The 23,807-nt window shown below is 39.3% G+C and overlaps 1 protein-coding gene across 6 annotated transcripts in view; it reads right to left on the bottom strand.

The window, feature by feature from the left end:
• Positions 1 to 7,093: 7,093 nt before the first annotated feature.
• Positions 7,094 to 23,807, bottom strand: part of RNASEH2B (ribonuclease H2 subunit B) — a 43,782-nt gene continuing 27,068 nt past the window's right edge. For 4 of the 6 annotated variants that reach the window (XM_035542627.2, XM_035542628.2, XM_035542629.2 and 1 more), the window contains exons 7-11: positions 23,195 to 23,300; positions 20,139 to 20,217; positions 19,414 to 19,456; positions 14,639 to 14,716; positions 11,993 to 12,692 (exon numbers count right to left, since the gene is read on the bottom strand). In XM_035542627.2, coding sequence (XP_035398520.1) covers positions 12,585 to 12,692; positions 14,639 to 14,716; positions 19,414 to 19,456; positions 20,139 to 20,217; positions 23,195 to 23,300 — 414 coding nt within the window. In that variant the 3' untranslated portion in view covers positions 11,993 to 12,584. Of the gene's footprint in view, positions 8,801 to 11,992; positions 12,693 to 14,638; positions 14,717 to 19,413; positions 19,457 to 20,138; positions 20,218 to 23,194; positions 23,301 to 23,807 lie in introns of those variants that run through there. The other 2 variants (XM_035542633.2, XM_035542634.2) reach the window with 1 other exon arrangement.

Raw genomic sequence — 23,807 nt, 5'->3', positions numbered from 1 at the left:
AGGGGGCCAGCTGGAGATCAGGACTCCTGCAAGCCAAAAGCTGCATGAACATGGCTGAAGAAATGGGCCTCACCTTGAGGAGCTCACTTTAAAAGTACAAGGCAGCACAAAACCACAGATGGGGGGAAAAGCAGAAATTTCTATCTTCCCTCTCCTCCATAAGGAAAAAAAAAAGGTACATGCCTCACCGCAGATCTCAAAGGGGCTTTAGAGCGAGTCAAGAACTGAATCCAGATGACTCAGGTGCCAGCCAGGTCTTTTAAGCTCCTCCCTTGGTCAGGCCAGGTCAGGTTTACCTGTGAGAGGGGAATAAAACCCACAGATGTTGGTTTAGGTCCAGTTGGATGTGGGTGTCTGGATCCTGATGGTCCTAGAGACGCAGAGCAGAAGTGCCTGTTGGCATCCAGACACCTCTGTTGAGTCCAGCGAGGAGACTTTACCCCATCCCTGCAGCCCAAGGAGACTTGCTGGAAAACTGCAGAGTGCCATCCATAGCTCTTGGGCTGGGAACCAGAGTGTATGTCACTGACTGCAGGTCATGAACCTTCCTGGACTTGTCTTCTCCACATCCCTGCTCCCTTTTCCTACTGACCCACCTATCCTGGTGCCAGGTTCTGTTTTTAATTCTTTTCCTGGACCCCAGGGAAGGTGTCCCCTGTTCATGATGCTCCCCCCCCCACTCCTGATCCTTACTTCCATCTCATATATTTCATTCCCAGACCCGTGACAGGAGATACACCACATCGAACCTGAAAGCAGTGCTTGAGGATATTAAAAACTATGGAATGAACAAGTGCTGCTGTAACACGAGTGGCTAAACACCAACAGCTTCTTCAATGAGAAATGAATATCAGTGACCCACAGATCAGGTAGGTGGAAACAAGCCCAAATGGTAGAGAAGCCTTCAAGTGTAGAGGGAGCATTAGCATCAGCACCAGCAGCAGCTGGGCTTCTGTCAAGCCAGGTTGTGTGGAGGCAGATAACCTTCTCTTTTTCTCTGTAAATACATATTTTACAACAACTTGGCAAAACACATAGAATCCTTCCCAGTAATATTTACAGCTGATGCAATGCCTCATTGAGTACTAACGGTGAAAAACAAGAAGTTATTGATACTTACTGTCACGACAGTGGGCCACAAGCCATCTATGTCCATAGCAGCTCAAGCCATCCCAGGAACCAATGAATCTGACAAAAATACATGGTGAGGGCCCAGAGTACTATTGATGGACCACCCACACTGTGTGCAGCATCATGGTCAAAAGAGAGAATGTGATCCATGGATGTAGAATTGAAGAATGCCAAGTCAGATCTGAATTTTGAAGAACGCATACCTGAGCTGAGAGAACAGAAAAAATAAGTTTTATGGTAAAAGTCTCCAATCTATTCAGCTTCCCTGAGAAAAGCTGAATTGTGACAACTCAGGGAACAGAGGACAGTTACGTTCTCCATCTCACAAAAAAATGAGGAAGAAATCCATTGGCCAGAAGACAAAGCACAACTTAGGATAAAAATAAAGTACATACTTCTTACTGGGAAGATACTTAAGAATAAGCACAGCTTGTCAAGGTCTGGATGTACAAATCAAGGTTGGATATTACTTATCCTCTTAAGAATGGTGGTCTACACTATACGGGAATTCATCTAGGTCCTGCATAGGTCAGTCAGATAATTCACATTGCAAGGGACCTCAGAAGGTCTCTATCCAACCTCCTGCTCAAAGCAGGGTCAGATATGAGATCAGACCAGGTTGTTCACGGCTCTCTTCAGTTATGTCTTAAAACCTACAGTAACAGAGACAGCACAACTTCTTTACTCTTACACTGCTGGACTGTTTTAATGGGAAGAAAAGCTTTTCTTCTTTGCAGTCAGAACCCCTTTTGTTTCTTGTGTGTTTCCTCTTATTCTGTACTTGGCTCCATCTTCTTGATGACCTTCCTATAGGCTCTAGGAGGTTGCTGCTGGGTCTGCATGAAGATGTCTCTTCTCCAGGCTGAAAAAGACTAGCTCTCTTAGTCTCTCCTCAGAGGGCAAGTGTTTCAGCCCCCAACCATGTCAGTGGCCTCCCCTGAACTCCCTCCAGTTTCTCAATATTGCTCTTGTACCAGGAGCCCAAAGCCAGATGCAGTATCCAGATGTGATCCAGCACATGTTGATTACAGTGGTATGACCACATATTGATCACAGTGGGATGACCACTTTCCTAGATGTACTGGGGGGCTTCTTCCTTCCCAGGTGCAGGACTTGGCATTGTCATTGCTGAATTTCACAAGGTTCCTGTTGGCCCATTCCACCTGTCTCAGTCCCTCTGAATGGCAGCCCTCTCCTTGAGTATATTGACTGGCTTCCCTCTTGGTGTCATCTACACATTTGATGAGAGCACATTCTTCCACCTCCTCCAGGTCACTGATAAAGCTGTTAAACAAGGAAGGTCCCAGGATAGACTTGCAATACCTCACATCATAGGCGTCCAGGTAGGGCTTGATCAGTAACCATGACCTTTCAAGCCAGGCCATCCAACCAAGCTTCTACTCATTTGGCTGACCACCCATCCAGACCATGATGTCCCAACCTGGGTACAAGAATACTATGGGAAACTATATCAAAAACCTTGCTAAAATCAATGCAAATAATGTCCAACGCTCTTCCCTTAACCACACATCTATTCATTTTTTTTCATAGAAGCCCATCAAGTAGCCCAGGTTCTTCAGTGTTTTTTTTTTTGTTGTTGTTGTTGTTTTTTGTTTTTTCAGTTATACCAATGGCATGGTGTGACTGTATGCAGAGCTCTAGTTCCTCCCGCCTGTTTCCCAGATTGCCTGTATTTGTGTACACTTCCTTAGGTAAGTGTCCTTTTGCCTTCCTTTATTACTTCTGAAGTCTTTCTTTTACCCAAAACCCTGCCATCTTTGTTTTTAACTCTTGTACACTACTACCTCACTGTGTCATCTTTGTCCTCTCCCTCCCCCGTTCTTGCTAGTTCGTCTCTCCCCACCAAGTTGGTCAGACTGTTGGAAAAAAGATCTCTCCTTAGCAGTCCTCAGCCCTCACAGTGGGTCCCATGGTCAAAACTGCTGGTTCCTGTTGACACCAGGTGTGTAAAAAGGTGTTCATCTATCTGCACCTCCCCAGGCCTTTCCCCTTCTGTCATGGAGACCAGGTTGTAGTATACAACTGTGGTTATATACTATGGTACTGTTGGCTCTGCCAATCTATAAATGTAAATATGTTAACACACGCTGTTCATTTAACCTCTGTACTTCCAAACCCCAGGACAGAATTTGGCTACACAACTCCTGTTCTGTTCAATAGGATTTGTATGGTTAAACTTCGGCAGAGTCAAAAATACAGAGAGTGTACACATGGACATGAACATGAGGACATCTGAGAATGTCACTGCTTGCAGGTGCTCTGCACATCCTCTGGGACAGATATCTCTCAGGGGTCTTCAAAGCCAAGTAGGACTTTTTCATACACTGTCAAAATAAACAGTCCTCTATAAAGAACTGTTGAAAAGGGCCCTGGAAAACTCTGGACACAGAATCTCTCTGATCCTTGTAAGTGCTACTGTCAAACTCATTTCTGTAGTGGTTTTCCTTAAAAAGGTCCGGTAACATTTTCTTCTTGCCATGGAGTAGCATGTTCCATCCTAATGAGCTACTGCTTTTTAGCAGTTGCCTGATACCTAGTGGTTTTCACACACCATTGGCACAAATAAAGAAGAGTATTTACTGCTCAACTCCCAGACAGAATGAGAGGTTGGAAAGGTGTTGAACCATGGCCGTCTTTGCTTTTCTGTGCTGTCCAAGCACTCTCTCTCTCTCCCCTCTGCCCTTCCTACCTCTGTTCCTTTATTTGCCATCGTGAGCCCTTTCTCCCCACTTTGTTTCCTGCAGAAATACTCTGATCCCCGTAGGACTGCCTTTGGCTTACACTGCTGGTCACTGAGCAGTAGCCCTGAAAGGGAAATCTCAGTCTCTTTGAGCCACATGGATGAACACAGGGGCAACTTGGCCTGAAAACAAAAAACACAGCAGGCAATCCTCCCGGAATGCCTCCTCTCTGCCAGTGCTACCGTCTCCAACCAACCAGCTGGAGAAAAAGGGCACAGTACACTCAGGACAGCTGTGGGGCAGCACATCCATTACACATTTCCCCACCACATTCAGACTTACTTCCTCATTTCGGTCACACTCCAGGTCTGCCACTGCTCTGTCTACTTAGAACTTGAGCAGAGCACATGTTTTATCTGTTATGGATGTGGAGCACTTGCAAAGGTTAGTCCTGTCCTGCCTGGGAGGAATGCACATGGGAAATCTCTCCTTGTCTTGTCAGAGACCCTACAGATTGCCCAGTTAACCTGTGAGTTATCTTGGGAGTAATTGTCCTGCTACAACCCTACAAACATGATTTTGCTGGGTTTATGCTCCAACCATACTCCAGGAAGGCCAGAAGTTTAATTTGTACTTACTAAAGGCAAAGCCATACCCAAGCAGCACAAAGACTGTAGGGGCTTTTGCTTGTGGGAACAAATGGCAGTATTAAATCCTACTCAAAGAGCTTCTATTCCTTAGAGCCCAGCCTAAACCAACACCTCATGACCTGGATCCAGAGAAAAACTTCTGTCCATCAAGATTTGGGAGCCCAGGTCAGGGCACAGCTACTCTTGTCTGTCTTGCATGGTGTTATGAACCAAGTGGTAATCTCACATTGCTTTTCCCGAAATCAGTGTCTCCACGTAGTTCCATTCTCTGAAGAGGGATTCTTCCTTGTGGTAGGCATATGGGAGTTGAAAAAAGTTCAGGTTGAGTTCACTGGATTCAGCTTTAAATATATTTTTATTTAAATGTAATCCTGTGAGCTAGTAACTGTCACAGCTCGCCATGATGAGGCACGGAGACGTAATTCACAGTTTATAGATTGAAGGCTGAGGGACAGAGAGCTGAAGGGTACGCTTGGATATACTCTTTTCAGTTGAGCCTTAACAGCTTAAACAGTTACGACCCTTTGGCTGTTGGGTGCTGTTTCAATTCACACTGAAAGGCTGAGCGTGCCTCACACAATAAGTCACAGCGTCGCAGCCAGAGGGGTGGGGGGCAGTTAACAGCTGAGAAAAAAATAACTGGAAATTAAGGGGCTAAAACTCCTTAATATCAGTCACAAGAGTACATCTGGAAAAGGGGGTCTGGATCAACTTGCCTACCTTGGCTGCTTGCAAGCTGAGCAGATAGTTTAGTCCACTTTCTCAGTACTTCCTTGTGGACAAATGGGAATGTTTCGGGTATCGGAGAGTGGATTCCAAAATGGTCACAAACAAATTTTGCCCTTGCAATCACAGAAGAGTGGATTGTGGGGCAGGAAGGAGGTAATAGGGTACAATTTCAACAACAGTTTACGTGGGCTGTAAGAGAAAACCATATGGTAACACTGCAGAAGAAAATATGCAGGGTGGAGAGGGGACGTTTCCCCTCCCAACAGAGCAGGTTAAAAATTACGATTATAGATTTATAAAATGATGAGAGAAAAACACTTAATGTAAAGCCAAAGGGATCTTCATAGCCTGACCTATCCTGTCCAGCCTGGAGGCTAAATTCAATTCCTCAAACACGGGATTCCCTCCAACTCTTGAAGACACTACAGTGACACTGAAGACAGCTACCTACAAATTTTGTGTGCAAGCCCACATGGCCGTATAGACTCATCTTGTCATACATGAGAAAAAGGCAGTTTCAGTGGATGATTCTTCCTGGAATACAAAAAATCATCTTTTCAGGATGCTGTCTGTTAATAACAATCAGGCTGTGCAGAGTACTAACTTTCAGGTTGTAAAAATGAGGTGGAAAGAGTCATTAATGGCTTACTTCAAAGAAGCGTCAGTTATCACTAGCTACCAACCCCAGTAACCATTCTGCTCAGTTTCTCTGACATAGGACTGACTAGATGATCAAAAAGACTATCAGCTATTTATTTTTTACTCCTACTAAATCAAAAAACATGTTTTTTAGGAAAAAACAGGGCCATTTGCGATGTGACAGACACTGAGACAGAACAGTTGTGCACACAGAGGCAACTAGACAACTAGGCTTAGACACTTGAGCTATGACAGTTCTTCAGTCTTAGTGTTACTTTGTGAGTTGGCTTTATTGGACTTAGCACCGTAAATGCTATTTCACATTTAAATAGAAGCTGCCTCAGTGCTTTGTCCTTAGCACTGGTTGTTTCTACAGAAATTGTTTCTACAGAAAAGTACTGGTGAGGGATGGGCTTATGAAATGGAATAAACCCTATTACTCTTCTTACTTTGCTCTTATTAGTACCAGTAAACCTACTTGACTGCCAAAAAACCCCAAACCCAAAACAAAAACAAAAACCAAAAACCCCTCTACCTTTGCTTTCCCCTTGTTCTCTGGATTTCACAAATGAAATGGCAATGAGTCCTAACAGCCCTGCAGCCTCGTGTCGGAGCACAGCATCATGGTGGTACCAGAATAATGTTTTGGCAAAGGGACGGCTATTTCTTTGTGTCTGATAATCTGCCTTCTACAAAATAAAAACACCACCAAACCAACCAACCAACCAACCCACCCCACCCTCCAACCCCCCCCCCAAAGTAAAGGCTATCCATTCTGTAGATCTGTGACAGAGCACCTGTGTACTACATATGTGATGGTGAAGTATGTTAAAAATGACAAGAATATCACATCATTCTCCTTACCTCTTCTCTCCTTATCCCCCAATCCCTCAGAGACTTTACACCACAGTCATTAAAATGGCCAAAGTATGTGGGCCACCGACTGTATGCACACACCAATGGGTTTTCACTAGAGCATCTGTACAGTAAGCTCCTCAAAAATTAGCACCACTGAATCTCTCTTAATGAACCTTCATGTTTGTGTCTATCTCAGGATTCATTTTTTCCTTTAACTCAGTCTAAGAATTACTGACTAGCTTGCAGAGGCTATTGGAATTAGTAGTCTGATGGCACTGTTTTTCTCTTTGCATTTCTCTCTGAGATTAATGAAGTAACGATCAACAAATTATTCCAAAGGTATTTCTTTCTTTCTTGCACATGAAGTAAAAATAAAATCTGAAATAAAAATTTAACAACAGTTTATTGAAATATACAATCTTATTTATACATCAAGTATTTTTTGAATATAAGAAGCTAGAAAAATAGAAATCTCATCTTGAACCCATATAATTATTCCTGCAGTACTGCATAGAAAATTATGTTAAAATAAACATTTTTACCTTGAAAAGGCACAGTGCACTTTGCTTAACTAGACAAGTGAAAAGGAAACAAAGAATTCAGTGCAAATTTCTAAAATAAGCATTTTGGTTACATTTACTACCATACACGATTTCTAAATGGTTAACAGGTCAGATCTTTCATATTCCAAAACAGAGTTGATTTAAATTGAAAAGAAAGTTGAACATGCCCTTGCCTCTTCCTCTTGGAATTTAGTTTTCAGAAATGTCCTAATAAACTCTTCTGGAAGTTCTTGTTTGACTTGAAGTTAGGCAGAATGTATGGAAGCAAAGCATTTTTTTATTTCTTACCTAGAATGTTTAAGTATATTTAAATTTTACAGAACATTTCGTCTATTTGAGGTATCTGTGAATCGTCTTCTGAGTTAAAATTTACAGAAATACACATTTATTATGTTCAAAATCATGTAAATTATCACTTTAAAAATTCTGTAACAAAAAGTTACATACTAAAGTTTGGTAGTTTGATAAACCGTTATTTAAGTTAAAAACATCAGTCTGTGAATCTGACAGATCAGTTAAGGATCTCATTAGCATCCATTTCCTCCATGTTTTATATGAACTTTGACATTTTTATTGAAGTCGACTTTACTTCGAGAGTCAGACTGCTCACAAGCCAGAGCTAGGTGATATCTTCTGGATAATAGGTCAGGGTTGGACAAACCCATTCAAATCAAGCTCAGTGAAATAGTTCTTACAAAAAAATGGGTATGTCCTAAGAAAAAGTTAACTTTTTTTTTTTTCATTTTAGATAATTCTAAGTCTGAACAAATGTACTTTTAGTCCAAAAGAGCATTTTGCTAGATTTTGAAAAAGAAAGGAGAAAATTGTATAAAACATTTTGCTATGCAGCTTCTAAAGCTTGAAATTATAGCCAATAAAATCATATGTTCTGTTTAAAAACAGAGCAACTACTACAAAAAGGAAAATTAATACAAAATCAAGTAATTATTTAAGATTTGCTCAAGGATGCTGTTGGTCTGACCTTGCAAAATACTTAGGCAGGTGCTTAATTTTAAGCATGTGAGTCTCTGTGCCAAGAGAGATTTTTATGGCAAACACTAATGCACAAATATTAGTTAGACCGGCTCTTCCACTTCAAGATAAGCATGGACGTAAGTGCTTTGCTGGATATGGATCAGGATGCTCAGCACCTAACAGGACTTTAGGCGCTGATCCAGCAAAGCACTTACCCACACGAACAACACTGCTGACTTTAAGAACACTGCTCATGTGCTTAACATTAGGCATGCTCGTAAGTGCTTTCCTGGAAGGGCCCGATAGACCAATAGTGTATAAGCTATAAAATTTGAAGCACTGTATGTTTAACACACCGCATATTTAACAATGTTAATCTGCTGAGATTTGCTTTTTCTTGGAACAGGGCATGTCTAACTTCAAGCATTTATTTTCAGAAAGTGCATAAAAAAAGCCTTTAAAAGCTGCTTTGAGATTATGGCAAGTTAAAATAATATTAGCGAGTCTCCTTATGCTCCTTTCACTTCTTCTTTGGACGTCTTTGTGCAGGCATCTAAAAAGAAAAGAAAACCCTAGGCATAAGCATTAATCTATTCAAATAAGCACCCATGCTTTTAGTTTCCCTCTAAAAACCATAAAGTCATATGCAATTGAACATGTGAAAGCAAGCATCACTGAACGCTTCTAAATTTCTGAGCTGAAGGCAAATTCTGCCAACTGTGCCACCTTTTCTACCGAAAAAAATCAAATCACCAATTGTCACTTCTACAAATAGAACTAACTTTACTATGTAATACTGAAAATGACGTGCAAGCCCAACCCCGACATATCCCCAAGTCAGTGCTGGTATTTCCGTATGAAGTCTTCCATGCTCAACGATGTTAATCTGTTTGCAACGTGAAGTCTTAAAAGAGTTGGACTCTAAGAGCTGCTTAATCCGAAAACAACAACTATAAAAGCATCACAACTCATCAGTTATTTACATGAGCATGTAAAGACAGCATGTTAATCCTGAAAAAGAAATAAAGTAAGACCATATTTCTGTAACGGCGCTGGCATATTGTCTCATACTAAGCTAACCAAGCAAGAAATAGCAAAGCAGCACTTCATAATGACCTAGCGCTACTGCTGGCTAGTCATAGTAACTATATTTAAATCCTCGTTGTGGTAGGAAATATTGTTTTATGTATTTGGCACCACATGTTCTTCATAACATCTTACAGCTACATGTTAAGGAAGTTTCAAAGTTACTAAATGTATTTCATTCTTTCCTAAAGGGAAAAGAGTTTTTGTTGTCACGTGAAAGCTATAATGGCTCTTGGAAATGGCTTGTGCTCTTTTGTCATGCACAAATTTCTGCTCAACCAAAGACACAGTTGCTAATAAAATTACTGTTGTTGTAAGTTACGGTGTAGCTGACAGCTGAGGTTGAGATGTGACATGCTAAAGCACAACGTATCCATGCACAGAGGAAGAATTCTGACCAGTCCTTATGTGTAGGGATGGATGTGAAAGTCATGGCTGGAGAAAGAAAGAACAAATTTGTACCCCAAATCAGAAGCCATAAGAAAACCTCCCATCTGTATCAGGACTGTCCTTCTGCCCTAAATTCTGACCAGAATTTTTTTTTTTTTCTTAGAAGAAGCATTCTCAAACTGTTCAGTCAATGAAAAGATGAATTTCCAAACTTAATTTCACAAAACCTTTGAACTATTAAAAACCCCAAACCTGAAACTAGCACATTAAAATATTCAAAATAAGAGATACAAACATGCATCTGTCCCACCTCACAGCTCCTGTTTCTACCGTAACTCTCTCCCATTCTTGGTTTTCCACTGAAACATCCATCCCATGCTCGCCTGCTTGTCTTCCCAACACCTTCCAGTGCTTGGAATTGTCTTTCAGTTAATAGATACACAATTCCTTTAATCTCATTTACCAAAGCACTCCCTAAGATGCTGCTTATTGCACAAAACTTCTACATTAACATGACAGTAAGTGCCTGTTTGCTCTTTTTTCATTTCATTACATTACATTATCCTGCACTTTGGTGTTTTTCAACAGGACTGCAGTTCCTCAGTCTGGGCTCACCACATGCTAGTTCTTCCCAACTCACAGGAAGAACCCATTGGATAAGCCAGTAACTGCTACTACAGCACCGGTCTTCACTTATAGCCCAGACAAGTAAGGCAGGAAAAAAAGCAAGATGGCAATCCCAAAGGCAGTGCACATCAAAACTATCGTGACGCCTTCTATTATTTTTTAAACTTGTCTCAGAGTTAATATCAGAACAGGAAACTCTATCAACAGGACTGCTGAAATTCTGCTCGAGACAGCTGAACAGCAAGGCAGTGTGGCATAGCAGGAGTTTCTCTATGGCCCCACACAGAATTTCCGACTTGTGTTCCCTACCTTTCTCTACCCCTTATATTGTTTAGAAAGTTTACATTCATGAGTGAAATTTTATTAAAGCACCAAATGACTTGGGAGAATGATTCTAACTGAAAAATCAACAAAGTGTCTGCATCTGAATCACATACTCGAACACTAGTACAATGGACTGACTTCCAGAGATAGGGAAGACATACTATTGATTCCTCAGAATGTCTGAAAAGCATTTTTCCTAAGGAATGCCATTTTGGGTCTAGATAAACCACTTCAGACCTTTTTTTTTTTTTTTTTTTTTTAACTGCAAGCATTAACTCTACACTTGCTCCTACCTCAGTCCAGTTTCATTGGGAAGGCACCCACATTTGAGAATTAAGTACCTCTGTAATCAGAGATAATTCCATAGATTTCCAAATATTTTCCTTTATCTGGAATTCTAACTGTACTGACTTCTCCATTTACAAACATAACTTTGAAAAAACACTTCTGAAAGGCATACAGACCCCTCCCAAAACTGCAATTTCAAAACAGCATACAAGGCACGGCATGTTTTTTCATTCATTTCTGTTTGGAAAAGAATGCCACAGAGCTCTTTAACTTGACAGACACTACTGCAATCCAAGGGTTTTAAACAGCAAGCATGTCAGCCTGCAGTGGAACAATGGCATAGTTACCAAAAATGGATCAACTCACAGTTTCTCTCAAAGTCCCCAGTATCAAGGGATGCAAGGAGGTTCTCCACTGAGCTTAAGTAGCAAAGAATGATGTATTTTAAGATTCCCTTTCTAAAACATTTTAGCGCAAACAGAGTAATGGCTCAGTGCAAGAACTCCTGGAGGAAATCAGATGTTAGTATTGTGCAGGACTGGCTAGGTCTATACAAACGATCCCAGTAACTCAATTCTGTGATCACGGAAATTGCAATATAGCAGATACCTATACACCTCTGAATATATGGGAATACTCTCTAATAAGGAAAGAACACACCCAAGAGTGAGTTGTATGTTTTAAGTAATAGACAAACTTTGTGCATGTCTTCATAATGCTTACCTAAGACACTCAGAGTTAAGCATTTGAATTACACATCCAGCTCCACATAGGCTTTTTTAAACCCCCCACTTTTGACTTTAAATAAATCTTTCACTAATTATTTTGGTAAGGACCTACTGACCTTGGAACTGAACATAAAATAATTCTATATTGCTATGTGTTAAGAGATTTATCATTTAAGCCTGAAATGATGTTGTAATTCTTCAAGGATTAATATTTATATACAGGAAAATACCAAAAGCCCACAAGAAATATCCTGAAGCCTAACCCAATTCTTGAAACATACAGCAAACACCACAAGCACAAATTTGTTACATAAAGTACTTTATTGCATCGCATGGATGTTGACATTTATTGCAATTTGTTTCTAGCATCTTCAAAACAACCAAAATCTGAATATAGACAATATCTTTGCCTCAATAAATTGCAGTGCTTATCTCAGCACTTAAGATTTGGGTCAACATAAAAATCTGATGATGCCATCCTATTCTGGTGTTAAACTGAGTAAAAATCTCCAGAGAGTCTCAAAAAATAATACTCCTAAAGAACAAAAAAACCTCTTCTTTAAAACTTATCACAGGAGAGGACATATCTCCAGCCCACAATGGAGTGCAATGGAGAAAACTCTGCAGTGTTCTTGACTGAGCTTGCTCTAGAATACAAGGCAGTACAGCTTTGCTGTATGCTACATGCTAATTCCAGGCTGGAATTTCTCCATGGTACTACCTTGTCCCACTGAGACAACAGCTCTGTCCCACACTAGCTTGCAGATCTCTTCATTGCACTACACCATGAACATTAACATGCCCTGCATATATACGTAACAAAAAAACTCCAAGAGACATTTTTAGCTTAATGTAAAAATAAACACCGTATAAAACTTTTCCAAAAACAAGTGTTTATTTTGATGCCTTAGGTTTGGAGCTAAAGAAAGAAGAAATGGATTTCATTCCACTCTTATCAACTTTGGCCAGAGCCTTCTGAGCTGCAGTCATCTTGCTGTTTGCCTGTAAATGAAATGAGAAGTAGAACAAGTTAAAAAGCATTTTTGTAGGAGGGAAGTATAAGCTACAAATTTCTAAATACAGAAGTCAAACAAGAAGTTGAATTGCTTTTTTAGTATACAGCAGCAAAGATAATTTTATGCAGGCTTTAAATTGTAGGGGAAAAACCTTACAAAACAAATTTGAGATTATTCAATCAGAGAAATACTTGTCATAAATTGCTTAACCTCAGACAAAGGCAGAGAATCAATTACAAAGACAAGGAGGTGAAACATCTTTGCCTTCTGCAGAATGAGATATCCCAACTCAAACGTTTACTTTGGGATAATCCCTGAGTGTACATTAAGAGGAATAATGCATGCAATATAACAGATGCATACTGTACCCTCCGACTCAATCTCATGATTATGCTGTCAGCAGGCTGAATTACAGCCTTGCATTACAGATGATGAATAATTCACACTGATTTATTATCAAAGTCTCTATGTGCAGTGAAATAAAGGGAAAAGAGATGGAAGAGCTAAGAAGGAAGAAGGTAACCAACATTTGCAAAGCACTTTGAGGCCACTGGGACAACTTCCCAGACTTTTACACCTAAAACACATTTTATGAGCCACGTTTTATAGAGCTGACCTCTTTTCTTTCTTACATTTTAAAATGTTGTGTTTTAAATCTCTAGCTGTTTTACCTATTAAGAAAACTTTGCATTGACCTTTCTTTATGACATCTCTCAGTCTACAGGACTTCACAATTACACTACTTGGGATCAGCTAGAAGGTTACGGACAGGATGGAGATATGCAACTGCAGTATGACTGTCTGTGTTACTGTACAAACAAAAACACTGCCAAAGTATTAAGAAAAAAAAAGAGTAGTAAACTGTACGGAGTCCAAGAGCTATCTTTTCTTTCCCAGATTCTCTCATCAATGTGCTTTGTTATTTTAGAAGTAAATCATATTTAGCATTAAAAGGAATTCTCTCTCCTCAGTCTGTTTCTATCTTTATGCTCAGTTCAAAACCTGTGTGTACATAATAGAGAGAGGGGACAACATGCAGATTTTACACTATTTATTACCTCCACTTAGGGGGCAATCCTCTAAGTTCAAAACAAGTGTGTGTCCCAGATATGAACAATTCTGGGGGGTGCTAGGGAAAGAAGGAATCTATCTGTCACCAGCTGCTTCTCTTTGCAAAAGGATAAGGAGTAGTCAGCATTAGTCTGAAGGTCAAAGACCAGAACAGAGGGCCTTTTTAGTTCCCAATGGACTGCAGAAAGATTCATTTTCTTTCAATGCTCAGAGAAACAACCCAGTGCAAGCCTCATAAGCTTGGCACATACAGACAATCTATTTTTCACATCTCTGTTTCTCTCCTAGGAATGGTACAGTGGCAAGCACCACTGGACTCAGATTTGAATTGGCTTCCAAACTTGTGTTGGAGCTGGCAGTCAGCAAGCTCAGTGTTGATTTAACTGTATTAAATTGACATAAATAAGCACACAAGCAATATGTCTAGGTAAAAATACAGCCTGTCTCAGCAGCCCTTGGAATTTAAGTGCATGTTGCCATCATTGTTTCTTTTTCAGATAACCAAAAGTTATCAAGTTGCTATCACTCAGACGTAGGATTTCTCATCTGAAGATCTCAAAGAGCTTTCCAAACATTATCTGAGAATCTTAACGTGTCAAAGTCTGCAAGGTTCACTGGCGTGTTCACCAATAAAATACAGTCAAACAGTTCACAAGAGTTCAGAACGGGACATGAAGACCATCAAAATCAAATTAAACCTGAAAGTTCAAGATGATACAACTGCAGAAATCTGCCATTTGGCTTTCCCCCCCTCCCCCCCCCTTCTTGTGTGTTTCGGAGGAGAGTAAAAGTGACTCTGTACTAATGTTGAGTTTTAATCTATGCTTTAACAAAACATGCATGAGTGCAAGGCTGGCTTACCTTTTTGTTTTTCAGATTGCTGTTGTTAAACTTAGTATAGTCTTCTTCTTCCACAGGGACATCTGATAATTTCCTTTTCTGAAATGTTAGAGTGATGAAGTTTCTCTGTCAACCACTTTTATGTGTACACACATGGAAGTTTAAAGCTCTGGCTTTATAAAGTAACCATAGCACCAAAACAGGACTGGCAATGAACAGAGGAATCTACAGTAACAGTGGAAGGTTTCTTTTTGTAATTGTCTTCTTTACACATGATTATATACCATCCCTAAAGTATTCAGAAGAGATCACTCAATGCCATAGGAAGCATTTTCTTCTTCCCAGCCTTTCTGAAGAATGACTTTACAGAAATCACTTTAATCTAGTTTTAATTTCCATGATTGTGTCTGTGGTGTCAGAGTCTAAATATTTAGAGAACCTTTATGGAGCAGCTGTTGGAAGTTAATTGTCTAGCAGTCAGGGAACCCAGACACTGGTCCCCACAGACTCGTGGAACTGTGAAGGACCAGCAACTCCAGTGTTACATCTGCCAGCACGAGTGGATCATCATCTAGGCTGTTACCTGTTCGTGCACAACCTCTAGAAGTGATTAGTTTCTACAGCTTGGCCACAATGAAGCACTGACATAGTTCTGCTGGCTGCTTCATCACTTGAATCCTACAGTACATTGAGAAGCTTGACTGTGCTTGTGCTGGGTGCTTTCTAACTTCAGAAATAATGGGAGTTAAGAGTCCTCAGCACTTCACATGATCAGCCTGTAAGAATGAATATTTCTTTCCATAAACTGTGAGCATGTGTTTAGTTTAAAGGTGAAAACTTTTGGTATGCTTCCAAAAGGGAAAAAAAGTATATAGTATTTTACAACACTGTATTTTTATTATTATTATATATCTGATATTACTACCCTGTCCTTAATATCCTGTGAAATCTAAGCTGTGGCCTTCCCAGGTCTTGTGCCAAAGAGAGTGATTTTGCAAGCAACTTGGATGGTACCGTACCATTTTAAGATCCTGTTTTATTCATTTTGTTTATGGTGCTTGTGATCTCCCTCCCAACCCCCTCCCTTCTGGCACAGAAGCCAGGTCTGCAGCTTAGATTTCTCAGCTCTTAGAACCAGATCCAACAGCAGCCTTCTCTTCTGATTTCAATGGGATCTGGATCAGTCTCTCTGGGAGGCTGTTTACTGAGCTGTGATTATATTTTCAAATGACAATGTAATGAATAATGACTATTCTCCTCTTTTTGGAATCTGATAAACAAGTTTTTAAAACTTACAATAAAATATCTGCATTTCGGAAAAGCATTTGCTGTTCAGTTGTAGCAGAGCCTACATATCCTTTGTAAGCTGTTATTGTCTGCCAATGGCCAGACTTGCCTATGCTGACAAACTGGACAGTATAATGACTACAACACAAGATCAACGGCTTACCATTAATACAGATAACATGTATTTTTGATTTAATCATTAAACCACAATGTCCAGACTGTACCCAGTCTACTTGATATTACAAGAGAGAATCCGTCATAGCTTTTCTGTCAAACATTGAAGTTTCTAAATCTCTCCTCCCTTCAGAATTTAACACCATTTCTAAACATGTAATTACTTTGCTATATGAGGAAATATGTTAGACCCTTATTTGCAAAAATCATATACTATGTCTGTCGATATACCTTGCCCTCATAAAGAGAAATCTCAATGCAAAGCGAGTAAGAAATTACAAAGCGAGTAAGTATGGTCTAAAGGAGACTACAGATTTTAGTGTACAAGTCTGCCTTGCTCCTCTGAGGTTGTAAGATAAAGGAGAGGTTTAAGCACTGAAGTTGCAAAGACTTAAACTCAGACACATCATGCACACCTTGGTCAGTGCTCTGAAAATTAATGGGATACTCAGTAAGATTTCACTGCCCAGCAACTGAACGGTTCTAAGCCTCGTTTCCTCTGTAACCCAACTGCTGAAATAAAACTATTTTTAAAAATAGATTCTCAGAACTATCCCAATAGTATAAAAGCTACTCATACAGAATATGTAATGTACATCACATGTCGTTTAATATAGTTGTTGTAACATGCTTATACAGCTAATGAATATCAGTTGGCTCCTGATGTGTGTTTAATATTTCTTACAATACATAAAGATAATTCTTAACAGAATCAAAGGGCCAAGTAACTGTGCAGCCAGAACAACTGTCCAACCACATGGAAATAACTTATATCCACGGATATACATTGGAGAACAAATGCTATTAATAACAGTAGGGCCCAATTATTCCTGCATGTGCTAGCTGACATACGGCTTAACAAACAGTCACTGAACCGGCCAGAAATGAGGTTATTTTAGACTGTGTTTCGGTAAGTAGCAGGAACTTTGCAGGAAAGGTCATTGTAGTAAGTAACCTAGTTTCAGTAGACACAGGGTGCCTCAGTTTAAATTAAATGAAAAGGAAAATCAGAAGTGGGGCTCTTGATCCCACAGGGGCAAAATTTGCAAACCGTTTGCCTTATTTTCAAAAGCCAAAGCAAAGGACTTGATGCGTGGGGAAGACTCTTGGAATGCAAAAGAAAAAGATGAAATATGTAATTTTGGATCTCTTACCTTAACAAAGTGAAGAATTTTGAAGCAAAGAGCTTCTCAAACTAAACTAGATGAATACTCCCCCACACATACACTCACACAGATGCACACATTTTCCATCCCCCTCAAGTAAAAAGATAGTAGTAGTAAGCAAAAATCTAAAATGAACAGGGAAAAAAAAGGCATAAAGAAAAGATATTTGTTTTAGGCGTCAGGTAATACAGGGATAAAGTGAGAGCTGCCAAAAAGTCAAGCTGAGTTAGACCTTGGAAAGGAAATTAAAACAAATAGTAGAAGGTTGTTTAGCCACAGAAGCAAAAATGGAATCTAAAAAGCGAGGCTGCTACAAATTAATAGATATTAAAGCTAACCTAGGTCTAGCCCTAAAATGCAATAAATCCTTTGCCTCAGTAAATCATTTTCAGTGAAGATGAAGAGGTTAAATTCAGGGTTAAATTCAGATGAAGAGTAAAGAAATCACTCTGTTCAAAATAGAAGTAAAACTCAATATGCTGACACCGTTGGGAGACTGCCTCAGAAATCGCAAGTCCAGGAGCAAAACCTGGCAACTGTTTTACTAGATAGGGACCACATTGCCGCAGAATAGCAAAACACCCATCTATTTGTAAGGAGGAAGAAAAAGTTATAGTAGGCTTCAGCAGAATGGAAGCTGTGGGTGTGTGAAAGAAGGAAGAATAATTAACGACACGGAGTAAATGAGAACTAAATGTAGGCAATACCTACTCACTTCTTTTTTTCCACAAAGATAATACAGTTTCTGGTGACAGAAAATGTAAGGGATTGCCAGAGGATTTGACATGGTGCCACTTAAGCAATGGAAATGAAAGAAGATGAAGATTGCATAAGAATTTTAAGGTACGTAAGAAACTGTGTGAAAGGGAAACAAAGGCAAGTAATGCAGAAAGGGATGTCATAGGGATGGATGAATATTACAAGTGGAGTGCCATGAACAATACCTATTCAAAATGTTCGTTAATTGTTAATTAAAGATAACAGCATGCTAACGTTCACTGAATATAGACCACTGAGTAGCATTGTGAATACCTAAAGAGCTTGTAACGCTGTGAAGGAAAAGCAAAAGAACCTTTTAGACTGGAAACATTATAAACAGATGAAATGTAAAGAAGTATAAGGTCGTGTATACAGCAACTACCTGCATGAACTTCTAGTATAATCTGAATGCTGATCCCCTAAGAATTGCAGCGTAGAAAAAAAAAGACCTGTGTGTCTTAACTGTTCACAGCATGACTATCTGCTACACCACGCAGTAAGAGAGGCAAATGGGATTCTAAGAAATAATGAGATAAAGTACTTCTAGTTAAGACCAGAAGGGATTAATGCCACCGTATTGCATTGGTAAAGATGTTACCATGAAAAATTATATCTGATTCTGGTCACCTGTTTTCAAACAATTGAATTCATCTTGGAACAGGTGCAAAGAAATGTTCCCACAATGATAACGGAATGGAGGAACCATCTTCCACAACCATGTTTGGCTTCACAAAATGAAAACAGAAGGATATATATTTTCCCTTTACACGCTGAGAGAACTTATGTTAGGGAGGGAAAAGAGCCATTTCAATTAAAACAAACAATGATAATGTTAGCACAAAACCCCAAGGGAATAAATTGGCCACGAATAAATTCAAGGTGGAATTTACAGGAAGGTTTCTGAGCATCAGAGGAATGAGGTTATACAACAGTCTTCCAAGAGAAGTAATGGAAACAAAAAATCCTAATGAGACTTACAGTGGAGAATGGTCATTGTAGGAGAAATTATCCAACATGGTTGTCTGGGAATCCATGACCCAGGAGGTCCCTTTCAGGGTCCTCATAAATTACATATGAAAGAAAACCTATGAGGTCATAGTGTCCCATCAACCTCAATAAAACTAAATGAGCAAAACACAAAAGAGAAGACTGCTGACCAAAAACATAAAATAAGTCTCTCTCCCTCCCCTTTTTTTTTAAACAGCAAAACCAACCAAAATATTGCTTAATATAAAATATAAAAGTACCTGGTAATGTTCTCGTGTTATTTCAGACTGTGTTTTTACAAGGCCAATTTACTCATTGTATTGCACCCAGTGCTTGGCCTAGTTCAGTTTTAATAATAATTCAGAGAAACTAGCCTACAACATACTATATCTTTTAATATCTTTCTCCTGTATGTTCTCCTACCTTCAATGGTGGCTCTGGTGCAGGGCTTGTAAGTTCTGGGAGACTGCAGAACAAAAAACTTTATGTTATAAATTTAGACAGCTGAATGGCCCAAATTTTAATTCCTTTCCCACAAAGGTTGCTTTGTGTATCAGCTGCTCACACATGGCATATGTTTGCAAAAAGGTGGCTCATGGACCCTGCCTGTATTTCTGACTTAGACAACTGAAAAAGAGCCAGGCACCACGAAGAAAGATGGGCTCTTTAAAAAAAAAAATCTTAGATTGGGCAGCTGTAACAGGAGAAACCCACCTTACTTTTGAAAACTTTGGCTTTATTAGTAAGATGATTTTACAGAGCACATAACACCTCTGCAATCAAACTGTTAAGACTGTTAAGATATGGGACTTCTGAGGTGTAAACTGTGCACTTCTTCTGTAGGCCACAACAACAGAACACAATGAACAGAATTGAATGGAGGGGAAAGTACATGGTCCCAGTGATGCCCCAAGCAAATGCTGTTGCTGGATGAGAACACCAGCATGAGGACACGCTCACCTTACAGATTTAAGTATAAACTAGCACGGGTTACATACGTGAACTCAAACCCCACACCACTGAGTGAATGGGGAAAATCGTATTATTCGCTGTAACTTTGATGACCAAACATCAGCATTAACAGAAGTGACCAAAAGGATATTAATGCATGCCACATAAAACTAGCAGCTAGCTGGAACAATACTTACCCTAAGTATTTTGACAGCTCCTTACTCAGATCTTCAGGAATATATTCTGATATTAACCCGTGGGCATACCGTACATAGTCTCCAGGAACAGGACAGGGAATGAAAAGAAGAAGAAAAAGAACATTCACATTATATAGTCATGCTGTCTTAGCCATATTGTATGCACTACCATAAATCATAAGGTTGAACTAACAGTAAGAGACTTCTAATGGATACACTGTGATGGTTCTCTGTGTTGAGTAGTTTATGTTACATGACACTTGTAGGTTTATTTAAAAAGTAAAGACTTACTACACTCACTTTGTCAGCACATGTTATTAATATCTGCTGTACGTACTTTACAAAAGCTGTTCACTTTCTGAGAATACTAGATATCATGTATTTTTCCGAATAAATTAAATTTTAAAAACCTGCAAAAGTAAAAAGCTGACTCAACAGAACATGCAATCATTAATTTTAAAGCATCTGGATCTTACAATTATTTGGCAAGCGCTTCAGTACTAAAGTACATTTTCTGGCTTCAACTGAAAACAATTAGATGAGACAATGAGTCTATTTCAAAGTCTTGTACTTAATTTCAGTACTTTACGGAAAATGCCAAGGCCTATCTAAACATCACTGGCAGGACAGGATAATTATCTGTGGAAATATGAACTACTAGAAGCTGTTTTCAGTACAGGGCACTCCTCCTATAAATGTTTTTTTCTGAGAGACAGGAAAAAAAAAGTGACCCTTTTATAACATGAAGTCCTAAACCAGATCTTTTCCGGTCACGTTCTACACTCACACTTACTGATCATGGGCTGGAACTTTCAAACTTGCTGTTGTTGGGGCTGCTAGGGAGTAACTTTATCCATGCACAGGAAGTATTTGCCAGACACACATTAAGCTAAAATCTCACCTCCAAATTCCATCTACAATAGGCCAGCTCTATCTTTTTGTATGACTGCACCCTTAGAGAGTTAAGAGGTACATGGTAAACTGGCCTCAGGGTAGTGAAGAGCTATTTTTTCTGCATCAGAGAGTTTCCTCCTTTTTTTGAATATCTAAAAAGCCCAATGCAAATGGGCACTGAAGCAGAAAGCATTAACAAACTGACACCAGCATATGCATTTCAATCGGACTAGCATCAAACTCACAGTATCTCCTGTCTGCACTTCTCTTCCCTCCACTGCCTCAATTCATCAAGTCTTTGTCACTCCCTAAGCCCATTTTAGGGTCAGGAGAGAAGAAGAGAAGAATAAATAATTTCAATCCAAGACAACTTCACCTCTGCACTTAATATGACCAATTTATCTCTTAAGAAAAATACTTCCGTCATTTCACTCTTTGCATTATGACACTGAATGGTGAGGCCAGATCAACTGCTATTATAATCCAAATACAAAATCAATTTTCTTTATATTTCTGCCCTGAAGGAATCTTCACTGACTTCCTTTACCAATTTTAAAATACCACTGTTTGCCTTCCAGGTACTCTGGTCTCACCTTAGCCTTGCTTTGTTATTAACCTCCTGTCAAACACCAGGAATACTTGTATACCTCCCTTCTTTGTCTTCCTAGCGAAATATTCAGGTTTCCTATGTTGAATCCTCCCTCCTTTCCCACTTGCACTCATTATATCATCCCAGGTTTTTGCCCTACAACATCTGTAAAAGCTAACTACAATACCCATCTATTCATGAGGTACTGAAATTTCATAATACCCTTATGCAAGAAGAAATTCTCTACCAAAATAAATTGTACTGTCATAGCAGTGAAAGGATCAGACAAGAAAATTAGGCTTATTAAAAATAAGTGTTGAGTAAGGTCCATTTGACTTCCTGTCATTCACCTTGCCGTATACAGTGGGACTGCCTCCAAAACTTACCTATTTTTAAACCCTGGTATTCCCTACTTGAATGCTGCTCTTTTAAATCTATACATCTAAAAAGAAAAGTATATGCATGTTTTTGTAAGTAGGCAGGAAGGTGGAAAAAACACTACAGATTAGCTATTTGATTACTCATTTCAGAGATAAAGTATTTAGGCATAGTCAAGACTGTCAGTGTCAGGACAGGACAATTTTCCATTTCTTTAAAGAAGTAGGGGTAGGGAAAAAGGGTAAAAAGCTACTGTAAAGTTAAAGTAACTTACAAATTTTGCAGCTTTGTCTCTCTTTAAAAACCATATATTACAATCCCTGTTCTATAAAACTGTCGAGCTGCCTCTTAAATCTCATTTATGTTGTTTCCTTTGATATCATTACTTGGTAACTCATTTTCCACTTCGTCAGCAAGTTGCTTTGTTTTCCTTATTTTTCAATGGCATGCAGACTTCTGAATGTCTTAGTAATCAGAAACAATTTGCCTTTGTTTGTTTTGTTCCGAACCTTTCTTAATTTCCATTAACGTCCGTTTTCAGGTTTCTCTACACAACTTCATATCCCAGTGACATTCAGGATGCTGCCCTCCCCAGCAAAAGGGTGAATAGAAGCAAGCAGGATCACTCCAGACTTTTTGGTACCAGCACTGTCACTTTCAGAGAGATTTAATATACATACACTGTTGAAGTTTTTGCCCTGAATAAGTGTGCACACGTATTCTGTCCATTTGTCACATAAAGTAATGTTTAGTCTATGACTGTGTCTTCCTACCATCCTTTTTCTTTTAGGAAACTTCTATCAACAGCATTTGCATACTAATAAAAAAATAGTCTTTTCTAATACAGAGACTTTTATTGTGTGGATACTCATACATATTACGTATGATCTCAGTTCAGTAAAGCACTTCAGCATATATTTCACTGAGAAAACATCTTCTCTGTAAACTAAGGAGAAGCTAAAAGAACCCCAGTTGAGATCTAATGTCAATGCCACCCTGATGAAGATACCAAAGAACTCAAGAAACGTCAAGAGACACAGCCACAACGTGTATGGATTTTTCTGTGCAAGGAATACATTTACTGCAGAGACCAGTTTCAGTCCACTTTAGATGCTAATCATGTGTTTTAGCTGCAGGTATGCTGTTTCACAAAAACTGAATTCATTACAGCGCTTACAATGGTTAGTTTTCTTACCTTCTTCAGCATCTGTGATCTGTTTACCGCTGATAAATGTAGCTGCCTGTACCCTTTCACCTACAGATATATTGTTGCTTTTAAGTGCTTTCACTGTTTGATTGACCTATAGGAAACCACAGAAAGAAATGTCTATATCAGTGTTGTTATGCACATGTTAATGCAGTGACAAAGCTCTTGTAATTTTGTTTCAAGCATATAAAACACTCAAGTTATGGACTGTGGTGAAATTTAATATACATTTGTAATGACTAGCATATGAGCTCAAAAACGCAACAAAGCTAGCCCATTTTTGAACGTGTTGCCTTGGCAACAGCACCAGTTTTGTGGCACCCTAAGATGCAATGAGCTTTTCAGATGTAACAGCCACCCGTATACAGGTGAGAAATACACCTGCTGGAAGAACAGAATGCCCCAACCCAGTTGGACTGCAAAGGCAGCCCTGATGGAAATCAAAGATTAAGAACATTACAGGGCACTGTGATACTGTACCTAACACAGAGATCACTGGCAAAGAAATTTTCAACACAAACAGGCGCCTGCTCAAACACTCAGGCATTCATTGGAAAGGAGATAACCCCTAGCTTCATCACTGCAGAAAGCAGACCAGATT

This window comes from Cygnus atratus, chromosome 1, assembly GCF_013377495.2.
Source record: "Cygnus atratus isolate AKBS03 ecotype Queensland, Australia chromosome 1, CAtr_DNAZoo_HiC_assembly, whole genome shotgun sequence".
Taxonomy (NCBI): Eukaryota; Metazoa; Chordata; class Aves; order Anseriformes; family Anatidae; genus Cygnus; species Cygnus atratus.
Note: the sequence above shows the minus strand (reverse complement) of the source record. Positions and strands in the feature narration are given on the sequence as shown.